General features: G+C 37.1%; 1 protein-coding gene across 1 annotated transcript in view; it reads right to left on the bottom strand.

The window, feature by feature from the left end:
* The window catches only part of COL25A1 (collagen type XXV alpha 1 chain), a 461,378-nt gene that overhangs the window by 202,322 nt on the left and 237,594 nt on the right, over positions 1–21,462 (bottom strand). Inside the window, exon 3 of the mRNA XM_061191166.1 lies at positions 831–875. Coding sequence (XP_061047149.1) covers positions 831–875 — 45 coding nt within the window. The remainder of the gene's footprint in view (positions 1–830; positions 876–21,462) is intronic.

Here is a 21,462-nt window from a genome sequence, read left to right as displayed (position 1 = left end):
ACTGAGCCTGCGCGTCTGGAGCCTGTGCTCCGCAACAGGAGAGGCCGCGATAGTGAGAGGCCCGCACACGGCGATGAAGAGTGGCCCCTACTTGCCTCAACTAGAGAAAGCCCTCGCACAGAAACGAAGACCCAACACAGCTAAAAATAAATAAATAAATAAATAAATAAATAAAAATAAAGGAATTCCTTTAAAAAAAAAAAATTGCATGGCCTTGGCTGAATCACCTGACTGCTCTGCATCTCCATTTCCTCAACTATAAAATGAAAACTCTGGATTGATTACTAAGGTTCCTGTCATCACTAAAATTCTATGGTTATACAAGAGGAATAAAAAAATCTCAAATTTTGAAATGAGAGTCAAAAGCACGACAAAATTTTACCAGTTGGATAAAATAATAATCAGCTTTCCAGGACATGTGCCCCAGTGTCCCAAGGCAGATGTTTCCGCAAAGAGTGTGCATTGACTGACCACCTATGTAGATGGAAAGATGGGTGATGCTATCATACTGCATGTGGCTAAGAAACCCTCTGCTGTACACTGAAAGGGCAGATTTAACTTGACACAGTAAATAAGCCAAAATTGGGTGCCAGGGGTTAGTAAACTGTAATTAATAATATTTTGCAAACTTCTCCTTCCTACTGTTTGATGGAAATAAGAAGATAAAAAAAAATTCTATGTGTAGCAGAGAAGATATAAACATCTCACACACACGCATGCGCACATGCACACAACAGCCAACAGAACAATATAATCACTAATTAGGAGGAACAGATATGGGAACCTAGCCAGAACATGAATGACACAGAACAGCTGAAAGAGAGACTTACCAGATTCTCCTCTTCGGCCCCTTTTACCTCGTTTCCCCGGAGGGCCTGAAATAAAAAGAACAATTTTTGGAATTTTTGGTTCCAAAATGGCTAGTAAATGATTTCTATATATCTTGTCACTGTTTTTAACTAACATGAAAAGGACCAGAGATTTGTAAAGGCCAGCTCTGTCTCTGGCATTTCAGCATAACTGTTAAGCTTCATTTAATTATAAAAGCTGTCCTAGGTCTCTAATCAACTAGTGTTACTTAGAAACACTAAAGATTCAGAATTTTTGTTCATCCTGCCTGGGTATCATCAATAAGAAAGTGTTCACTAAGCAAACTGGTGGTGTTGAGATTTCATGTTTCTTAGGAAAATTTCTTTTCTGAAGGTTTCAGCATATTAATAATTAAAAGTACTAAGTACAAATGATTACAGTTTCTCTTCAGTCAGGTTCCTCATGCATCTCTTGAAAATATTTAGTTGGCAGTTAATTAAACATATATATCAATAATGTAAATAATCTTTACAAATATTTCTATTTTATTAAATGTGAATTTTCATCTATTGGAATTTCTCTAAGAACCAGCTGAGTTAAAATCACAACACTTTTAATTGGAAAGTGTTTAGGTAGTAAGTATTGGTCTCATTTTTCTAAGGGGCTAGCTCATTATTGTCATTCAATAAATGTTTAGTCTTTACGGTGATCTCATTTTAAAAGTGAAGAAATAACTTTTTTTTTCAGTGAGTTCCCTATGAAGACCACCATGCCAGTATGTGTCAGACTTGCACAAGTCTCTAGACGTTCATGGTTTTCAAGCCATTATTCTCAACTATATAATTTCTGCCCTCATTTCCTTGGTTAGGAATAGCTCCCGCTGAATTATGATCCCAGCAAATAGAAGAGAATAATTAGCCCACAGTGAGAATTGAGGTCTTAAAATATTTGCTGAGAGAAAGAGGCCAAGGAAAATACAGAACTGCCTGGTTTTGAAGAATGAGTGGCAAAGTTGGACTGATGACTTCTAAACTCTAGAAAGTTCAAGGCACAGGCCTTGGCACCCAGTTGACTCTTAATGTGATCCTGAGCTACCGACTTCCACATGGAAACACTATCACGAGAAATAAAAACATCAGTGGGCCAGGTTAGTTTCCCTGCAAGCCCTTACACAGAGTAAGTCTGGCCATGTGTGTTTTGTAAGAGGTTAAAAACAATCAAGCAATAAAATCAATTGAAAATATTAGGAGAAGCGGTTTTGTAGCAGAATCCAAAATTGTCATTCGAAATTTCAGGTTTCTTTCTGTGTTCTGAAATAAAGAGAGATTTTCATCACACTCAAGTTATCCTTGGGCAGACTGAGAGCAGAAGGAAAATCATATAAATAGGTAAATAAACCCAGTGGAATCCTAATAGGTATGAAAAATATACATTTATACACATGCTCAAACACACTCATACACAGATATATATTGACAAATTCTGATATATAATATACAATGTCCTTTGGATTAGGAATCAGATTTTTTTATATTACAAAATTACTTTAAGAAGTGTTTAGCAACTACTAGGTACTTATGATGTCTGTGGTCTGCATAGTAGGGACTACAGGTCATGTATAAGATGTACATCTGCTCTGAAGAAGCAAAGAAGTTGAAAAGACTAGAATAACACACATGAAAAATTCGTTAGTAGTATGTTGTGAAGGCGGCACAATGAGTTTGTGCTCTGATTTGTTCCTTCTACTCTCAACACATGGTCAATTATAAAAAGAGAAAAACATTTAAAAGTATTTGCATTCAAAAAAGACATGGGCATGTCCACAGGCCAGAAATGAACCAGAACTGGAAAGTGGAGAGCAGGGATAAACCATGAGCTTGCCTGGCTCTGGTTCTAGAAGTAGAAATGGTGGCTATGGGTTCTATCCCTGAAGAATAAATACTCAAAATTTCTCTCATCAGATTCAGACTCACTTCTTAAAGCTGGGGGCTTATAAATGCTAAAGAGAAGCTTTAAAAAAATCTAGATCTCTGGCTTAAAGGCTGGGGAATATAGATATAACCTCTCAATCAGAAAATGAAGTAAGCATCTGCTGGTTTGATGCCTGATTCTGTGATATTCCAAACATAAATCTGCAACAGGAGTCCTGAAATGTCATTTTAAGACAACTCTGGTTGAGAAAGCTGGGAGGTCAGGTAAAGACGAACATAAAATGAATACGTAAGAAAAGGTGAGTATAGAGGAAAGAAAGGCAGACACACACAGAGAGGAAACTACACACATACACACACACACACACACACTAAAAACCTCCTACTCACAATGAGTATAGAAGTCAAAGTTCCAAAACATATGAAGAAATCTAATGCTAAGAAAGGTAGCACTAAATAATAAGATCATGAATTCTTCCTAGGTAAAATTAATTAATTTTAAGAAACCATCAGACGAAGATTAGTATGTTAATTATGCTTTAAGAGATAAATGAAGAAGTAATACCCATTAAAGAGCAAGGGATTTTGAATGTAAACAAGGAAAAAAAAGAACAATTGGATATGAAAGAGAACCCTTTAGAAATCTTGAAAATGTCATTGAAATTTAAAAAAAAAAGATAAATCAATTAAATGCTAGCCTGGATATTGCTGAAGAAGGAACAGACATGGAAGATGTAGAATGCAGCCCAGAGAGACAGATCCAATATCTATCTATGTATCTGACTATCCACTGTAATCTGAATGTACATGTCCCACAAATTCACAGGTTGAAATTCTAACTCCCAAAGATGATAATTTTGGGAGTGGGGTCTTTGGGAGTTGCTTAAATCATGAAGCTGGAGCCCTCAAGAATGGGGCTTATAACAAAGACCCCACAGAGACCCCTAGCCCCTTCCACTATGTGAGGACACAGTGAAAAGACACCAGCTATGAACCAGGAAGAGGGCCCTTACCTGAAGGTGACCGTGCCGAAACCTTGATCTTAGATGTCCCAGCCTCCTGAACTGTGAGAAATAAATTTTTGTTGTTTATAAGCCACCCAGCCTGTGGTATTTTGTTATAGCAGCCCAAACAGAATAAGACTCTATCTACTACCTACCTACCTACCTACTATCTATCTATCTATCTATCTATCTATCTATCTATCTATCTATCATCTATCTGTCTGTCTATGTATCTATGTATCTATCTATCCATCTATGTTAAGAAGAAAATTTTTACTTATAAAAGAACTCAAAATAAATGATAGAGAAGACTTTGCTTAAGAGATAATAGTTGAGAATATTCCAGAATTGAACTTAGGATACCTAAGATTGAACTTATACTCCAAGTGGCAAGTAAAAATAAATCACACTTAAACACAAAGAAGGAGAAACTTAGAAATATTCAAGGATAGAGAGAAAATGTTAAGAACTACCAGAAGGAAGATTACAATGGAAGGTACCTAACTGACTGCTGTCTCATCCACAACAAAGGTGCCGGAGGGCCCAGACCTGATTTTTATGAAAAGTCTTAGAAGCCTATAATAATGTTTGTTTATTGGAATTAGTTTGTCACTTTCCTCCTGAAGAATATTCCTTTTAAATAGTAGAATTTATCAAGTAAAAACAACAGATTACATAAATGTTTAAAAATAATTTAAAGTAAACTTTTAAAAATATTTAAAAGATATCAGATTATAAAAAATGATCAGAGAAGCAATGATATTTTTGAAGAAACCAAGAAACAAAGTTAAGGGGATTCCCTGGTGGTCCAGTGGTTAGGACTCAGCCCTTCCACTGCCGCTGGCCCGGGTTTGATCCTGGTTGGGGAACCAAGATCCCGTAAGCCACACCAAAAAAAAAAAAAAAAAAGGAACATGTCTGCCTTAAATATTCAATTTAAAGAAATGAATCAAATGCTGTGGAAAATTTGCTTGTTATATTGAGAGTTGAGAAAAAATAAAATCTAAGGAAACTGAGAAGATACTTGGTAAGACAGATAGCTATTGAATACGACAAGGTTTTCCAAAGAATTTCATAATATTTGAGAGAAAAATTAAGCTAAACTAAGTTATGAGAAGATGGGAATCCAAACCCTATTGGATTTACAAAGAAAATACTTGATTTGAGAAGAGCATGTTATAATTGCTATAAGAAACAGAAGACTGGAGTGAGCATTATATTGAGCTTGTGAATTAATAAATTATACAAAACTCACAGTAACACATAGATTAAAGATCTTGCTTACAAAGATAATAAATAGAAGTTTTGAAAAAGTCTACTGTGCAGATGAGATAATTTGATATTGCTCTTGAATTTAAAGGCAAAAATAATTTAAAAATGATATACATGGGATGAATTTGACAATGGGCAGCTGGCAGATCACCAGAGTGAAAAAGAAAACAAATGACAGATAGTTCCCAGACAAAACCGATGTTAACAATAGCTAACAGTAGTTGAAAAAGATAGTCCCATATATACAATGGAATACTACTCAGCCATAAAAAGAAAGGAAATTGAGTTACCTGAAGTGAGGTGGATGGACCTATAGTCTGTCATACAGAGTGAAGTAAGTCAGAAATAGAAAAACAAATACCGTATACTAACGCATATATATGGAATCTAAAAAAAAAAAAAAAAAATGGTACTGATGAACCTAGTTGCAGGGTAGGAATAAAGATGTAGACATAGAGAATGGACTTGAGGACACAGGGTGGGAGGGGGAAGCTGGGGCGAAGTGAGAGTAGCATCGACATATATACACTACCAAATGTAAAATAGCTAGCTAGTGCGAAGCAGCAGCATAGCACAGGAAGAGCAACTCAGTGCTTTGTGATGACCTAGAGGGCTGGGATAGGGAGGATGGGAGGGAGGGGATATGGGGACATATGTATGCATATGGCTGATTCACTTTGCTGTACAACAGAAACTAACACAGTATTGTGAAGCAATTATACTCCAATAAAGGTCTATTTTAAAAAAAAAAAGAAAGAAAAAGAAAAAGATAGTGCTCATTTCTATTCCAAACTGAGTGATGAAGTGTCAGTCAGGCATGAGCTGTAAGAACAAATACAGAAGGTGGAACGTGACTCTTATTCACTGAACTTGGCCAGATCCTTGCAGTAGAAATTCTAAGTGAATTTTCTCAGCAGAAAGACATGACTCTGCAAAAGAAACTCGTTCAAGAATATGAATGTAAAGAGAAAAAGCAGAAGATATCAGCAACAGAGGAAGTGAAAACTTACAGAGAATTTATGAAATAAAGAATAAATTATAGAGGAGCTTCAAGATGGCGGAAGAGTAAGACGTGGAGATCACCTTCCTCTCCACAAATACATCAGAAATACATCTACATGTGGAACAACCCCTACAGAACACCTACTGAACGCTGGCATAAGACCTCAGACCTCCCAAAAGGCAAGAAACTCCCCCATGTACCTGGATAGGGTAAAAGAAAAAAGAAAAAGAGAGACAAAAGAATAGGGACGGGACCTGCACCAGTGGGAGGGCGCTGTGAAGGAGGAAAGGTTTCCACACACTAGGAAGCCCCTTCGCGGGCGGAGACTGCGGGTGGCAGAGGGGGGAAGCTTCGGAGCCACGGAGGAGAGCGCAGCAACAGGGGTGTGGAGGGCAAAGTGGAGAGATGCCCGCACAGAGGATCGGTGCTGACCAGCACTCACCAGCCTGAGGGCTTGTCTGCTCACCCACCGGGCGGATGGGAGTTGGGAGCTGAGGCTCGGGCTTCAGAGGTCGGATCGCAGGGAGAGGACTGGGGTTGGCGGCGTGAACACAGCCTGAAGGGGTTAGTGCACCACAGCTAGCCGGGAGGGAGTCCGGGAAAAGGTCTGGAGCTGCCGAAGAGGCAAGAGACTTTTTCTTCCCTCTTTGTTTCCTGGTGCGCGAGGAGAAGGGATTAAGAGTGCCGCCTAAATGAGCTCCAGAGACGGGCGCAAGGCGCGGCTATCAGCGTGGACCCCAGAGACGGGCATGAGATGCTAAGGCTGCTGCTGCCGCCACCAAGAAGCCTGTGTGCGAGCACAGGTCACTATCCACACCGCCCCTCCCGGGAGCCTGTGCAGCCCGCCACTGCCAGGGTCCCGTGATCCAGGGACAACTTCCCCGGGAGAACGCACGGCGCGCCTCGGGCTGGTGCAACGTCACGCCGGCCTCTGCCGCCGCAGGCTCGCCCCGCCTCCTCCGTACCGCTCCCTCCCCCCGGCCTGAGTGAGCCAGAGCCCCCGAAGCAGCTGCTCCTTTAACCCCGTCCTGTCTGAGCGAAGAACAGACACCCTCAGGCCACCTACACGCAGAGGCGGGTCCAAATCCAAAGCTGAACCCCGGGAGTTGTGTGAACAAAGAAGAGAAAGGGAAATCTCTCCCAGCAGCCTCAGTAGCAGCGGATTAAATCTCCACAATCAACTTGATGTACCTGCATCTGTGGAATACCTGAATAGACAACTAATCATCCCAAATTGAGGAGGTGGACTTTGGGAGCAAAGATATATATATTTTTTCCCTTTCCCTCTTTTTGTGAGTGTGTATGTTTATGCTTCTGTGTGTGATTTTGCCTGTATAGCTTTGCTTTTACCATTTGTCCTAGGGTTCTGTCCGACTGTTTTTGTTTGTTTTTTTTTACTTAAAAAATTTTTTTTTCTTAATAATTATTTTTTATTTTAATAACTTTATTTTATTTTATTTTACTTTATTTTATTTTATTTCATTTTATCTTCTTTCTTTCTTTCTTTCTTTCTATTTTTTCTCCCTTTTATTCTGAGCCGTGTGGATGAGAGGCTCTTGGTGCTCCAGCCAGGTGTCAGGCCTGTGCCACTGAGGTAGGAGAGCCAACTTCAGGACACTGGTCCACAAGAGACCTCCCAGCTCCATGTAATATCAAACAGTGAAAATCTCCCAGAGATCTCCATCTCAACGCCAAGACCCAGCTTCACTCAACGACCAGCAAGCTACAGTGCTGGACACCTTATGCCAAACAACTAGCAACACAGGAACACAACCCCATCCATTAGCAGAGAGGCTGCCTAAAATCATAATAAGGCCACAGACACCCCAAAACACACCACCAGATGTGGACCTGCTCACCAGAAAGACAAGGTCCAGTCTCATCCACAAGAACACAGGCACTAGTCCCCTCCACCAGGAAGCCTACACAACCCACTGAACCAACCTTAGCTGCTGAGGGCAGACACCAGAAACAACGGGAACTACGAACCTGCAGCCTGTGAAAAGGAGACCCCAAACACAGTAAGTTAAGCAAAATGAGAAGACAGGAAAACACACAGCAGATGAAGGAGCAAGGTAAAAACCCACCAGACCTAACAAATGAAGAGGAAATAGGCAGTCTACCTGAAAAAGAATTCAGAATAATGATAGTAAAGATGATCCAAAATCTTGGAAATAGAATAGAGAAAATACAAGAAACGTTTAACAAGGACCTAGAAGAACTAAAGAGCAAACAAACAATGATGAACAACACAATAAATGAAATTAAAAATTCTCTAGAAGGGATCAATAGCAGAATAACTGAGGCAGAAGAACGGATACATGTCCTGGAAGATAAAATAGTGGAAATAACTACTGCAGAGCAGAATGAAGAAAAAAGAATGAAAAGAACTGAGGACAGTCTCAGAGACCTCTGGGAAAACATTAAACGCACCAACATTTGAATTATAGGGGTCCCAGAAGAGGAAGAGAAAAAGAAAGGGACTGAGAAAATATTTGAAGAGATTATAGTTGAAAACTTCCCTAATATGGGAAAGGAAATAGTTAATCAAGTCCAGGAAGCACAGAGAGTCCCATACAGGATATATCCAAGGAGAAACATGCCAAGACACATATTAATCAAACTATCAAAAATTAAATACAAACAAAAAATATTAAAAGCAGCAAGGGAAAAACAACAAATAACACACAATGGAATCCCCATAAGGTTAACAGCTGATCTTTCAGCAGAAACTCTGCAAACCAGAAGGCAGTGACAGGACATATTTAAAGTGATGAAGGAGAAAACTCTACAACCAAGATTACTCTACCCAGCAAGGATCTCATTCAGATTTGATGGAGAAATTAAAACCTTTACAGACAAACAAAAGCTAAGAGAATTCAGCACCACCAAACCAGCTTTACAACAAATGCTAAAGGAACTTCTCTAGGTAGGAAACACGAGAGACGGAAATGACCTACAATAACAAACCCAAAACAATTGAGAAAATGGGAATAGGAACATACATATCGATAATTACCTGAAATGTAAATGGATTAAATTCTCCAACCAAAAGACATAGACTGGCTGAATGGATACAAAAACAAGACCCATATATATTCTGTCTACAAGAGACCCATTTCAGACCTAGGGACACATACAGACTGAAAGTGAGGGGATGGAAAAAGATATTCCATGCAAATGGAAATCAAAAGAAAGCTGGAGTAGCAATTCTCATATCAGACAAAATAGACTTTACAATAAAGACTATTACAAGAGACAAAGAAGGACACTACATAATGATCAAGGGATCAATCCAAGAAGAAGATATAACAATTGTAAATATTTATGCACCCAACATAGGAGCACCTCAATACATAAGGCAAATACTAACAGCCATAAAAGGGGAAATTGACAGTAACACAATCATAGTAGGCGACTTTAACACCCCACTTTCACCAAGGGACAGATCATCCAAAATGAAAATAAATAAGGAAACACAAGCTTTAAATGATACATTAAACAAGATGGACTTAATTGATATTTATAGGACATTCCACCCAAAAACAACAGAATACACATTCTTCTCAAGTGCTCATGGAACATTCTCCAGGATAGATCATATCTTGGGTCACAAATCAAGCCTTGGTAAATTTAAGAAAATTGAAATTGTATCAAGTATCTTTTCCGACCACAACGCTATGAGACTAGAAATCAATTACAGGAAAAAATCTGTAAAAAATATAAGCACATGGAGGCTAAACAATACACTACTTAATAACCAAGAGATCACTGAAGAAATCAAAGAGGAAATCAAAAAATACCTAGAAACAAATGACAATGAAAACACAACGACCCAAAACCTATGGGATGCAGCAAAAGCAGTTCTAAGAGGGAAGTTTATAGCAATACAATCCTACCTTAAGAAACAAGAAACATCTCAAATAAACAACCTAACCTTACACCTAAAGCAATTAGAGAAAGAAGAACAAAAAAACCCCAAAGTTAGCAGAAAGAAAGAAATCATAAAGATCGGATCAGAAATAAATGCAAAAGAAATGAAGGAAATGATAGCAAAGATCAATAAAACTAAAAGCTGGTTCTTTGAGAAGATAAGCAAAATTTATAAACCAGTATCCAGATTCATCAAGAAAAAAAGGGAGAAGACTCAAATCAATAGAATTAGAAATGAAAATGGAGAAGTAACAACTGACACTGCAGAAATACAAAGGATCATGAGAGATTACTACAAGTAACTCTATGCCAATAAAATGGACAACCTGGAAGAAATGGACAAATTCTTAGAAATGCACAACCTTCTGAGACTGAACCAGGAAGAAATAGAAAATATGAACAGACCAATCACAAGCACTGAAATTGAAACTGTGATTTAAAATCTTCCAAAAAACAAAAGCCCAGGACCAGATGGCTTCACAGCGAATTCTATCAAACATTTAGAGAAGAGCTAACACCTATCCTTCTCAAACTCTTCCAAAATATAGCAGAGGGAGGAACACTCCCAAACTCATTCTACAAGGCCACCATCACCCTGATACCAAAACCAGACAAAGATGTCACAAAGAAAGAAAACTACAGGCCAATATCACTGATGAACATAGATGCAAAATCCTCAATACAATACTAGCAAACAGAATCCAGCAGCACATTAAAAGGATCATACACCATGATCAAGCGGGGTTTATCCCAGGAATGCAAGAATTCTTCAATATACGCAAATCAATCAATGTGATACACCATATTAACAAATTGAAGGAGAAAAACCATATGATCATCTCAATCGATGCAGAGAAAGCATTCGACAAAATTCAACACCCATTTATGATAAAAACCCTGCAGAAAGTAGGCACAGAGGGAACTTTCCTCAACATAATAAGGCCATATATGACAAACCCACAGTCAACATCGTCCTCAATGGTGAAAAACTGAAACCATTTCCACTAAGATCAGGAACAAGACAAGGTTGCCCACTCTCACCACTATTATTCAACATAGTTTTGGAAGTTTTAGCCACAGCAATCAGAGAAGCAAAAGAAATAAAAGGAATCCAAATTGGAAAAGAAGAAGTAAAGCTGTCACTGTTTGCAAATGACATGATACTATACATAGAGAATCCTAAAGATGCTACCAGAAAACTACTAGAGCTAATCAATGAATTTGGTAAAGCAGCAGGATACAAAATTAATGCACAGAAATCTCTAGCATTCCTATACACTAATGATGAAAAATCTGGAAGTGAAATTAAGAAAACACTCCCATTTACCATTGCAACAAAAAGAATAAAATATCTAGGAATAAACCTACCTAAGGAGACAAAAGACCTGTATGCAGAAAATTATAAGACACTGATGAAAGAAATTAAAGATGATACAAATAGATGGAGAGATATACCATGTTCTTGGATTGGAAGAATCAACATTGTGAAAATGACTCTAGTACCCAAAGCAATCTACAGATTCATTGCAATCCCTATCAAACTACCAATGGCATTTTTCACAGAACTAGAACAAAAAATTTCACAATTTGTATGGAAACGCAAAAGACCCTGAATAGCCAAAGCAATCTTGAGAAAGAAAAACGGAACTGGAGGAATCAGGCTCCCTGACTTCAGCCTATACTACAAAGCTATAGTAATCAAGACAGTATGGTACTGGCACAAAAACAGAAATATAGATCAATGGAACAGGATAGAAAGCCCAGAGATAAACCCATGCACATATGGTCACCTTATCTTTGATAAAGGAGGCAAGAATATACAGTGGAGAAAAGACAGCCTCTTCAATAAGTGGTGCTGGGAAAACTGGACAGGTACATGTAAAAGTATGAAATTAGAACACTCCCTAATACCATATGCAAAAATAAACTCAAAATGGATTAAAGACCTAAATGTAAGGCCAGACACTATCAAACTCTTAGAGGAAAACATTGGCAGAACACTCTATGACATAAATCACAGCAAGATCCTTTTTGACCCACCTGCTAGAGAAATGGAAATAAAAACAAAAATAAACAAATGGGACCTAATGAAACTTAAAAGCTTTTGCACAGCAAAAGAAACCATAAGCAAGATAAAAAGACAACCCTCAGAATGGGAGAAAATATTTGCAAATGAAGCAACTTACAAAGGATTAATATCCAAAATTTACAAGCAGCTCATGCAGCTCAATATCAAAAAAACAAACAACCCAATCCAAAAATGGGCAGAAGACCTAAATAGACATTTCTCCAAAGAAGATATACAGATTGCCAACAAACACATGAAAGAATGCTCAACATCATTAATCATTAGAGAAATGCAAATCAAAACTACAATGAGGTAACACCTCACACTGGTCAGAATGGCCATCATCAAAAAAATCTACAAACAATAAATGCTGGAGAGGGTGTGGAGAAAAGGGAACCCTCTTGCACTGTTGGTGGGAATGTAAATTGATACAGCCACTATGGAGAACAGTATGGAGGTTCCTTAAAAAACTAAAAATAGAACTACCATACCACCCAACAATCCCACTACTGGGCATATACCCTGAGAAAACCATAATTCAAAAAGAGTCATGTACCAAAATGTTCATTGCAGCTCTATTTACAATAGTCAGGACATGGAAGCAACCTAAGTGTCCATCAACAGATGAATGGATAAAGAAGATGTGGCACATATATACGATGGAATATTACTCAGCCATAAAAAGAAACGAAATTGAGTTATTTGTAGTGAGGTGGATGGACCTAGAGTCTGTCATACAGAGTGAAGTAAGTCAGAAAGAGAAAAACAAATACCGTATACTAACACATATATATGGAATCTAAGAAAGAAAAAAAAAAAGGTTCTGAAGAACCTAGGGGCAAGACGGGAATAAAAACACAGACCTACTAGAGAATGGACTTGAGGATATGGGGAGGGGGAAGGGTAAGCTGTGACAAAGTGAGAGAGTGGCATGGACATATATACACTACCAAACGTAAAATAGATAGCTAGTGGGAAGCAGCCGCATAGCACAGGGAGATCAGCTCGGTGCTTTGTGACCACCTAGAGGGGTGGGATAGGGAGGGTGGGAGGGAGGGAGATGCAAGAGGGAAGAGATATGGGAACATATGTATATGTATAACTGATTCACTTTGTTATAAAGCAGAAACTAACACACCATTGTAAAGCAATTATACTCCAATAAAGATGTTAAAAAAAAAAGAATAAATTATCGAAAACAGAGGGAGGCTATAAAACCAGATTGATCTTCATGATAAGAAAATTCATGACAACTGATACTGTGCAGCTTCAGGAAGATGTTTTGCTTGCAAGATGGTGCAAACTGTCATCCTGAGATAGAAATTAGTAAAAATGAGCCATAATGGCAATGCTTTAAAGACCAGGGTCAACAACCTCAACTGCAGACAGATCAAGGTCATCAAATCACATCATAGCAAGGTGTCTTAAGCCAAGCCAGTTCTTTTGGCCCACAACTAATTCTGGTGGAACACTCTACTTTTCACTAATGGTGTACCTACCTGTGATAAGGCTATTCTCCAAGGTTAGAAATGTGCCTAGAAATAAACATATGCCTACATATGGGTCTTTCCATGGTCTTGGGGGTGGGTAGTTATTGCAGGTACCTAGAATACCCTTTTCTGGTTTATCAGATTAATTACCAAATTCTGTCAATTCCCCTATGACTTGGGTCTGTTTATTCTTCTCCACTCCTAGTAGTATTTTAAGCTGAACTTAAATATAAATTTTCTGGGTACTCTAAGAAGAGATTTTTTTACTGGAATTCTATTTGTATTTAAAAATATTTTTACCTTTTAAAAACATTTGCAATTAAACACACAGGAGGCATTCAAGAAAAGTTTCAGGATTCATAATTGGCTGGGTATTTTGTTTTGTTTTTACCTCATGCTTTCTATTTCAATGCACATTTCTGCTATGTCTGCTTTTTTGGAGAGAAGAAATAAGATGGATAGAAACAAAGGGAAGAAATCAACTAAAAATGGATTAAAAACTTAAACATAAAAGCTGAAACCATAAAGCTCCTAGAAGAAAACATAGGGGAAAATTTCCTTGACATTGGCCTTGCAATGATTTTTTGGATATGACACCAAAAGCAAAAATAAACAAGTGGGATTACCTCAAACTAAAAAATCTCAACCTACATTCTGAAATATATAAGGAACTCCTACAACTCAATAGCAGAAAAACAAATAATCCAATTAAAAAATGGGCAAAAGACCTGAATAGACATTTTTCCAAAAAAGACATACACACGGTCAACAGATATTTGAAAGGGTGCTCAATATCACTAATCATCAGAAAAATGCAAATCAAAACCACAGTGAAGTATCATTTCACACCTGTTAGGATGGTTATTAGTTAAAAAAAAAAAAGCATAAGTGTTGGTGAGGGTTAGAGAAAAGAGAACCCTCTTACACTGTTGGTGAGAACATAAATTGGTGCAGCCAGCCACTATGGAAAACAGTATGGAGGTTCCTCAAAAAATTAAAACTAGAACTACCATATGATCCAGAAATCCCACTTTTGGGTATTTATCCAAAGGAATTGAAATCAGGATCTAAAAGAGATACCTGCAGTCCCATGTTCACTGCAGCATTTTCCACAATAACTGAGACATGGAAACAACTTAAATGTCCATCAACAGATGAATGATGGATAAAGATGAATGATGGATAAAGATGAATGACGGATAAATGATGGTATATATACACATGCAATGGAAAATTATTTATCCTTAAAAAAGAAGGAAATCCTGCCATTTGCAACAACATGGATGGACCTGAAGGGTATTATGCTAAGTGAAATAAGCCAGAAACAGAAAGACAAATACTGTACAGTTGCATTTATGTGTGGAATCTAAAACAGTCAAACTCATAGAAGCAGAGAGTAGAATGGTTGTTGCCAGGGGCTGCGGCGAAATGGAGAGGTTATGGTCAAGGAGTACAAAGTTTTAATTATGCAAGATAAGTAAATTCTGGAGATCCACCATACAGCATAGTGTCTATAGCTAATAATACATTGCTAAAATTTGCTAAAAGGGTACATCTTATGTTGTATTCTTACCACAAAATAATAATAATAATGGAGGGGGTGGGAGGAAACTTTGGGAGATGATGGATTGTCTATGCCTTGATGATGGTGATGGTTTCATGGATGTATACTTATCCCAAGCTCATCAAGTTGTATACGATATATATATATACATATACAACTTTTTACATGTCAATCATACTTCAGTACAACAGTTTTAAAAAAAGAGACAAAGGAAAGGCTCATGCCTTGGGTGATTGTGCTTAGGTCTATTGTCATAAAAACCTGAGAACAGAGAGAAATGTAGCCATCTTGTTACACAAATGACCTAATGGTCACTAATGACACAAGTCATTGGGGAATTAATTCCTGACTGAATTTCCATGAAGAAGGTAATGAACACATGTAAATGCACAAACTAAGGGCAAAATAAATATTAGCTCCCTCTTTTGTTTTATTTAGATTCTCTTTTTATATTTAGTCATTAAGTGATCATAATATATTTGAGTATCTAATAAGAAACGCTGAATATGTATGTGAAAAAACTGTGGGAGATTAACATTACCTTCCAATTATCATATTCAAAGAGGCAATTTAGTATAATAAAAAGAATATGGAACAAAGAGTTAAAAGATATAGGTTCTCACTAATGTGTAAATTGAGCTAACTTCCAATTAACCTCTTTGATTTTGGTGTGCCAAAAAATCTGATAAATAGTACTAACTCTACCATGTTTATATGATTACCTTGAGGGTGAAAACGGTAAAGTGCTTTATACATTATGTTAACTGACTGTTTCCTTTATTTTTCATTATTGCAGCAAGGCTTATAAACTATTTCTATGCTATATTACTGTCATACTGTCAATAAAAATAGTAAGACTTCTAAACAATTCTACATATCTTAATAAAAGGCTAAAACTTCTTATCAGAAGTTTCATCTCCAGAAGCAGAGAGATTCTTTAAGGACATCAGAGAAAATACTATAAAATACCTCAAACAACAGTAAATATTACAAAAAGCAAATACAGTCATCCCTTGGTATCCACGGGGGAATTGGTTCCAGGACCCCACTTGGATACCAAAATCTTTGAATTCTCAATTTCCCTACATGAAATGGTATAGTATTTGCATATAACCCACGCACATCCTCCTGCATACTTTAAATCAGCTCTAGATCACTTTCACTACGTAATGCAATGTAAATGCTGTGTAAATAGTCGCCACTGTGTGGCAACTTCAAGTTTTGCTTTTTGGAAGTTTCTGGAAATTTTTTCCTAATCTTTTCCATCTGTGATTGGTTGAATCCACAGAACCTGTGGATACAAAGAGCCAACTATACTCTTATCCACAATTCTAGAGTCAGAAAAATGGAAATGTTAAGGCAAAGGAAAGAGCAGGTGGCTGAACTTGTGGTCAGGCAGGGAAAGAGCGAGTAAGAAGCGATGAGCAGATAGAGAAGCCCCAGGGGCAAATAAATCCTGCGGTAGGGAGGCCTAAAGGAGAAATGTGTACAAAGCTAGGATGCCCCTCCACCCCAACCAACCCCAGGAATAGGCCTCCAACAGCTGCAGATGGCCCTGGGGAGGGAGGAACCTGTCTGGACACAGAGGAGACTGCGGATCATCCTTTCTGAACCATCCATCGTCCCCCATCATCCAGTTACTTCAGAAGACTAAGCCAGGTTTACCTTCAGATCTTCTGGATTAACCTTACAAGGAGGCACAGTTGAATTTCAGAGCCTTGCCCAAAGTCCTCCCACCTGCTTACTTGCTTAATGCCTGAAATTCTTTCAGCATAGACCAAAGCTTTGCATTCCGCAACTAGAAGTAAAAGGTTTAAACAGCAGATGCCTGGTAGAAGTAGAATATTAGCTAAAATTTATATTCTCTGTACTCATAAAATGTCTGTACTAAAACACCCCCAGGAGGTGATACAGCCCAAAGGTTTTCACCCTGTACTTCATGTTGACTACCAGAGCAGCTCCAATTTGCCATATTGAATTGCAACCATTTGCAGTGAACGTTTGTTGGCTAAAATGAGTTTATAAATCATATTCTTGCAAACGTAAAATGAAAGCCAAGAGAGGTGAAAACAACCTGCGGAAGGTCCCACACAGCAGACACCAGCTTCCTGATTCCAAGCTCAGTGCTCTTTGACTCACCACATTGCCCTCCTTTTTGAACTCACAGTGCATGTGAGTTCCTGAGAGACTGGACACAACCAGTGCAAACTTCCCAAACTGCTTCATTTTACCAATGGCCTGCCTCATATTCTTATAACACGGCTACTTAGGCAGATATGTTATTACTTGTTACAGTCTCCCACTAGACTATAAGCTCTGGAAGGTAGGGACTCCCTTGTTCATCCTTATGTCTCTAGCAACTGGCACAGGGCTTATCACTTGAACCTTTAAAGAAATTCGGCCTATGGGCTATTTGATGCATGCCAATGTTATTTCATACCACATTAATTTTTCAAAGAAATAATTTTTCTTATTCAGGAGTTTCATTTCCCAAGATACTTTAAATCAGCAGGTATTCCACTATACATAACACGGGCTTGTTTGTTTTAAATATCTTTTATGTGTGTGTTTTTGTTTCAAATTTCCTCAAGTTTCTAATCTCTGTGGAATGTCAGTTTATAAAAGAAAGTTAATCATAATAAATAATAGGTAATAATTTAAGTTTACAATAGACAAGCTCCATAACTCTCACTACAGAGTATTTTCCAGATATACAGTACTTATTTTAAAGCCAATGAGTTCAACTGAAAAGCTGTAAAAGTATTTCCCTTTTTTTTAAACAACATAAGAGACATACTAACAAATGTTTCAGGGATTCTATTCTTACAAGTTATCAGAGTAATAAAAAATATAACAATGAATAGTTTGTTAGCAAAAATAGTTCACTAGTATTTTAGTTATAAACAACAAATATGAAGTGGCAAAATTTTTATTTTCATACCCTAACCAGGCCATATCATAATTTTAATAGGCTATGAATATCTGTAATGTACTGGCACCCTAAGATTAGTAATTAAAGTTGTTTTGTCAAATTCTATAGGGGATTTTAAAAAAGCAAATAAAGATACCAAATCTTTAAGGTAACTCTATGAATATTCTTTTCATAAACATGTTTATTTTCTAGCTTTCATACCAGGAACTTTTTGACAATTCCAAGTAAAACTTGTAAAACATAAAGTATATGCAGAAAATGTGTTCAATTAATGAGGATAAAACAATGTGACTCATGGAAGGCACAAAAAGAGAAAAAGTGGCTACTAAGTTTGAGTACAATAACAGTGTACACGTTAGGCCGCCTAAAGCCAACTGGGTGGATATGTATGTGTGCACTGCTTTAAACGTAAAATACAAAATGTGCATACCTTGTTTTATTGTGCTTCATTTTATTGTTCTTCACAAATACTACATTTTTTACAAATTAAAGTTTTGTGGCAACCCTGTGTCAAGCAAGTCTATCAGCGCTATTTTTTTCAAAAGCATTTGCTCACTTCGTCTCTGTGTCACATTTTGGTAATTCTTGCAACATTTCAAACTTTTTCATTATTATTATGTTTGTTGTGGTGATCTGTGGTCAGTGATTTTTAACATTACTACTATGACTTATTCTTTGAAGGCTCAGATAATGGTTAGCATTTTTTAGCAATAAGATGTTTTTAAATTAAGGTATATGCTTTTTTTTAGACATAATGTTGCTGCACACTTAATAGACTACAGTATGGTATAAACATAACTTTAATATGCACTGGGAAACCAACAAATTCGTGTGACTAGCTTTATGTGATATTTGCTTTATTGTGGTGATCTGGAACTGAACCCACAGTATCTCTGAGGTATGCCTGTAATTCTTTGGCGTAGTAGCCAAAAGGTTAATAGCCACTAGTTTAGAAGAAAATGGACTAGTTATTCTAGAATATACTGCTCATTAGGAAAGTCCTTAAGCAGCAAGGCGTACTCTTCTGGCAGAGTATGTTTTTGAGCAGGACTCTTGTTTTACCTATTTCTATATATTTCCAATTTTAAATAAAGAGAAATTTTAACAATTGTGATTAAAATGTTTTAAATAAATCAAAGTAACTTATATCAGAATTGTGGTGACTCTGACTCTTGACGTTGCTTGATCATTAGGGTTATTTTTAACATGGTTGAGTTTCTACTCTGTGGAGATAGGCCAATGGGCCAAAATTGCCTTCTAAACCTTCTCCTTCCCAGTCATCTCACTGTAAGTTCAATTCTTGCTTGGGCTAGGCTTAAATGAAGCATTTCAAGTTTACCCAAGAATTAACTGATATTTGTAAATTTTATAAGTAGGGGGAAATGACCATATTTATGAGATAATCGGAGACACTTACAAGAACATACTGGAAAACGACTGCACTTAAACAATAAAAGGAAGGGATTTCCAAACTGAGTGCAGTGAAACATTTTCTGAGCTTTGTGTAGATGCTTTGTTTCTGGAAATGGAATTCCAGCAAATGAGGAATTGTCTCTATTGTTGTTTTCAATATTTAGGTAATAAATATAGTAGAATATTCAATAGAAACTGTTCAAGACTACAAATAACCAGTGTTGCAGTTCGTTGACTTTAATGAGCTCTGATGTGGCACAGTTGTTATTTCTATCATTCTTCTCCCACACATAAAGTGTTTCATTATTACGGTACTAGAATGTTTTACCCCATGATCCTACAGGGGGTTTGTCATGACAGCTTTTAAAAAAATTTCTACTTGCAGGGGAGGGGGCTGCCAGAGAGTAGGGGTTGGGAAATAGGAAAGATGTGTTGTTTCTTCATGAGATTATATGAGTGATTGTTACATATACAATGTCATATATTAACATGAAAAAAATGTTCAGTTCCCAAGCTAGCAAAAAAATTTAAATGAGCTCTCTAGATTCCATGTTTCTAATGGAATGTAGAGTGGTAAACAGATCTTTTAAAGATAAAGAGAATTTTTAACAGAAAAAAAATAACAAGATCAATGGATGAATGTTGTTTGTCACATGCTCAATAAATTAAATAATGTTAATTTTTAACTTATCAGAGATTGAAACAATCTTCCTTACAGGAAATGGAAAAGAAAGTGGGTTAATGGAAACTGGGATCTGTTTTCACTAACGGCTTTGCAATGTCGCAAGCTTTTGCCAAATAGCTGATGGATGACTTAAACACAGCAGCAGCACATACACCAATACACACATGTAAATGGCCCACATGTCTTCAAGCTGGTGCTAAATAAATTATTGATGTCTATTGCCAAAATTAGTCACCAATAGGAAAAATAATCATGACAGATCTGGCTTAACACTGAAAATTAGTGATAGAGAGTGAGTAAACAAAAAGTCAAGATGAAACCACCGAAGTAGGAGTAGGAGTACTCCAGAGGGAAAGGGCAACATGGATGTCTGGACCTGATGAAACAAGCATGAAGGCACAGTGTACTAAAGCAATGAGAACAAGAGAGAGAGAATAAGAGGCTGTCCATGGAAGTCAGCAAACCTGATGACCACATGGGGGGAAAAAAAACCCACAGAATACTTGGACATAATAAAAAGTAAAAGTGTTCATCACTCATCTGGCACTGTCCATGCATTGTTCCATTTATTTATACTAACTGTGTGATCGCAATATAATTTTGGAAGGTGATGATATAAAGAGGTTAAGTGACTTGCTCAACATCACACATCTAGTAAGTGGTGGATTAGCCATTTATACCCAGAAAGTCTGACTCCTAAATTGTGAATTCTAAAACTAAAGACAGGCTCGTTCACCAAGCACACTATGGATCACTCTATTTTCTGATACAAACACAGAGAGCTGCCATTAAGGAAACTAGGAGCTTTAAATAAACTCAGAAAGAACAGGGTCATGAGTATTTCCGAAAGCCTCTGTTTACAATTCCAATTTATAAGCTTATTTTTGGCTTCTCATTTTAAATGTAAAGTAACCATGAGAAATCACTGGCCAAAAGCTGATAAACTTTTATTTTATAAAACTAAAAAGGAACTGTTCTCTCTCCATACACTGAAAACATTCATAGTTAACCTAGTGGGATGTGATAGCACATATTTATGTATATGCTCAGTTAATATACTCTTACACAATGCATGACAGTTTTTTTTTTTTGACAGTAAGAACACTTAACATGAGATCTATCCTCTTAACAAAATTTTAAATGTACAATACAGTATTGTTAACTATAGCATGTGCATCAGTTTTAACAGGTCTTTTACATATAAGTATGTAGAATGAGACAAATCAGAAAAATATTGATCTTTTAGAAATAAGGGATAGTGTCTGTCTTGTTCACTATTTTGTTCCCAGCACCTGGCACATAATTAAATGTTAGTTAAATGGATGACTATGTTTTTTAAAAGATGAAATAACAATAA

Source organism: Eubalaena glacialis, chromosome 5 (assembly GCF_028564815.1).
Source record: "Eubalaena glacialis isolate mEubGla1 chromosome 5, mEubGla1.1.hap2.+ XY, whole genome shotgun sequence".
In the NCBI taxonomy this organism is placed as follows: domain Eukaryota; kingdom Metazoa; phylum Chordata; class Mammalia; order Artiodactyla; family Balaenidae; genus Eubalaena; species Eubalaena glacialis.
Note: the sequence above shows the minus strand (reverse complement) of the source record. Positions and strands in the feature narration are given on the sequence as shown.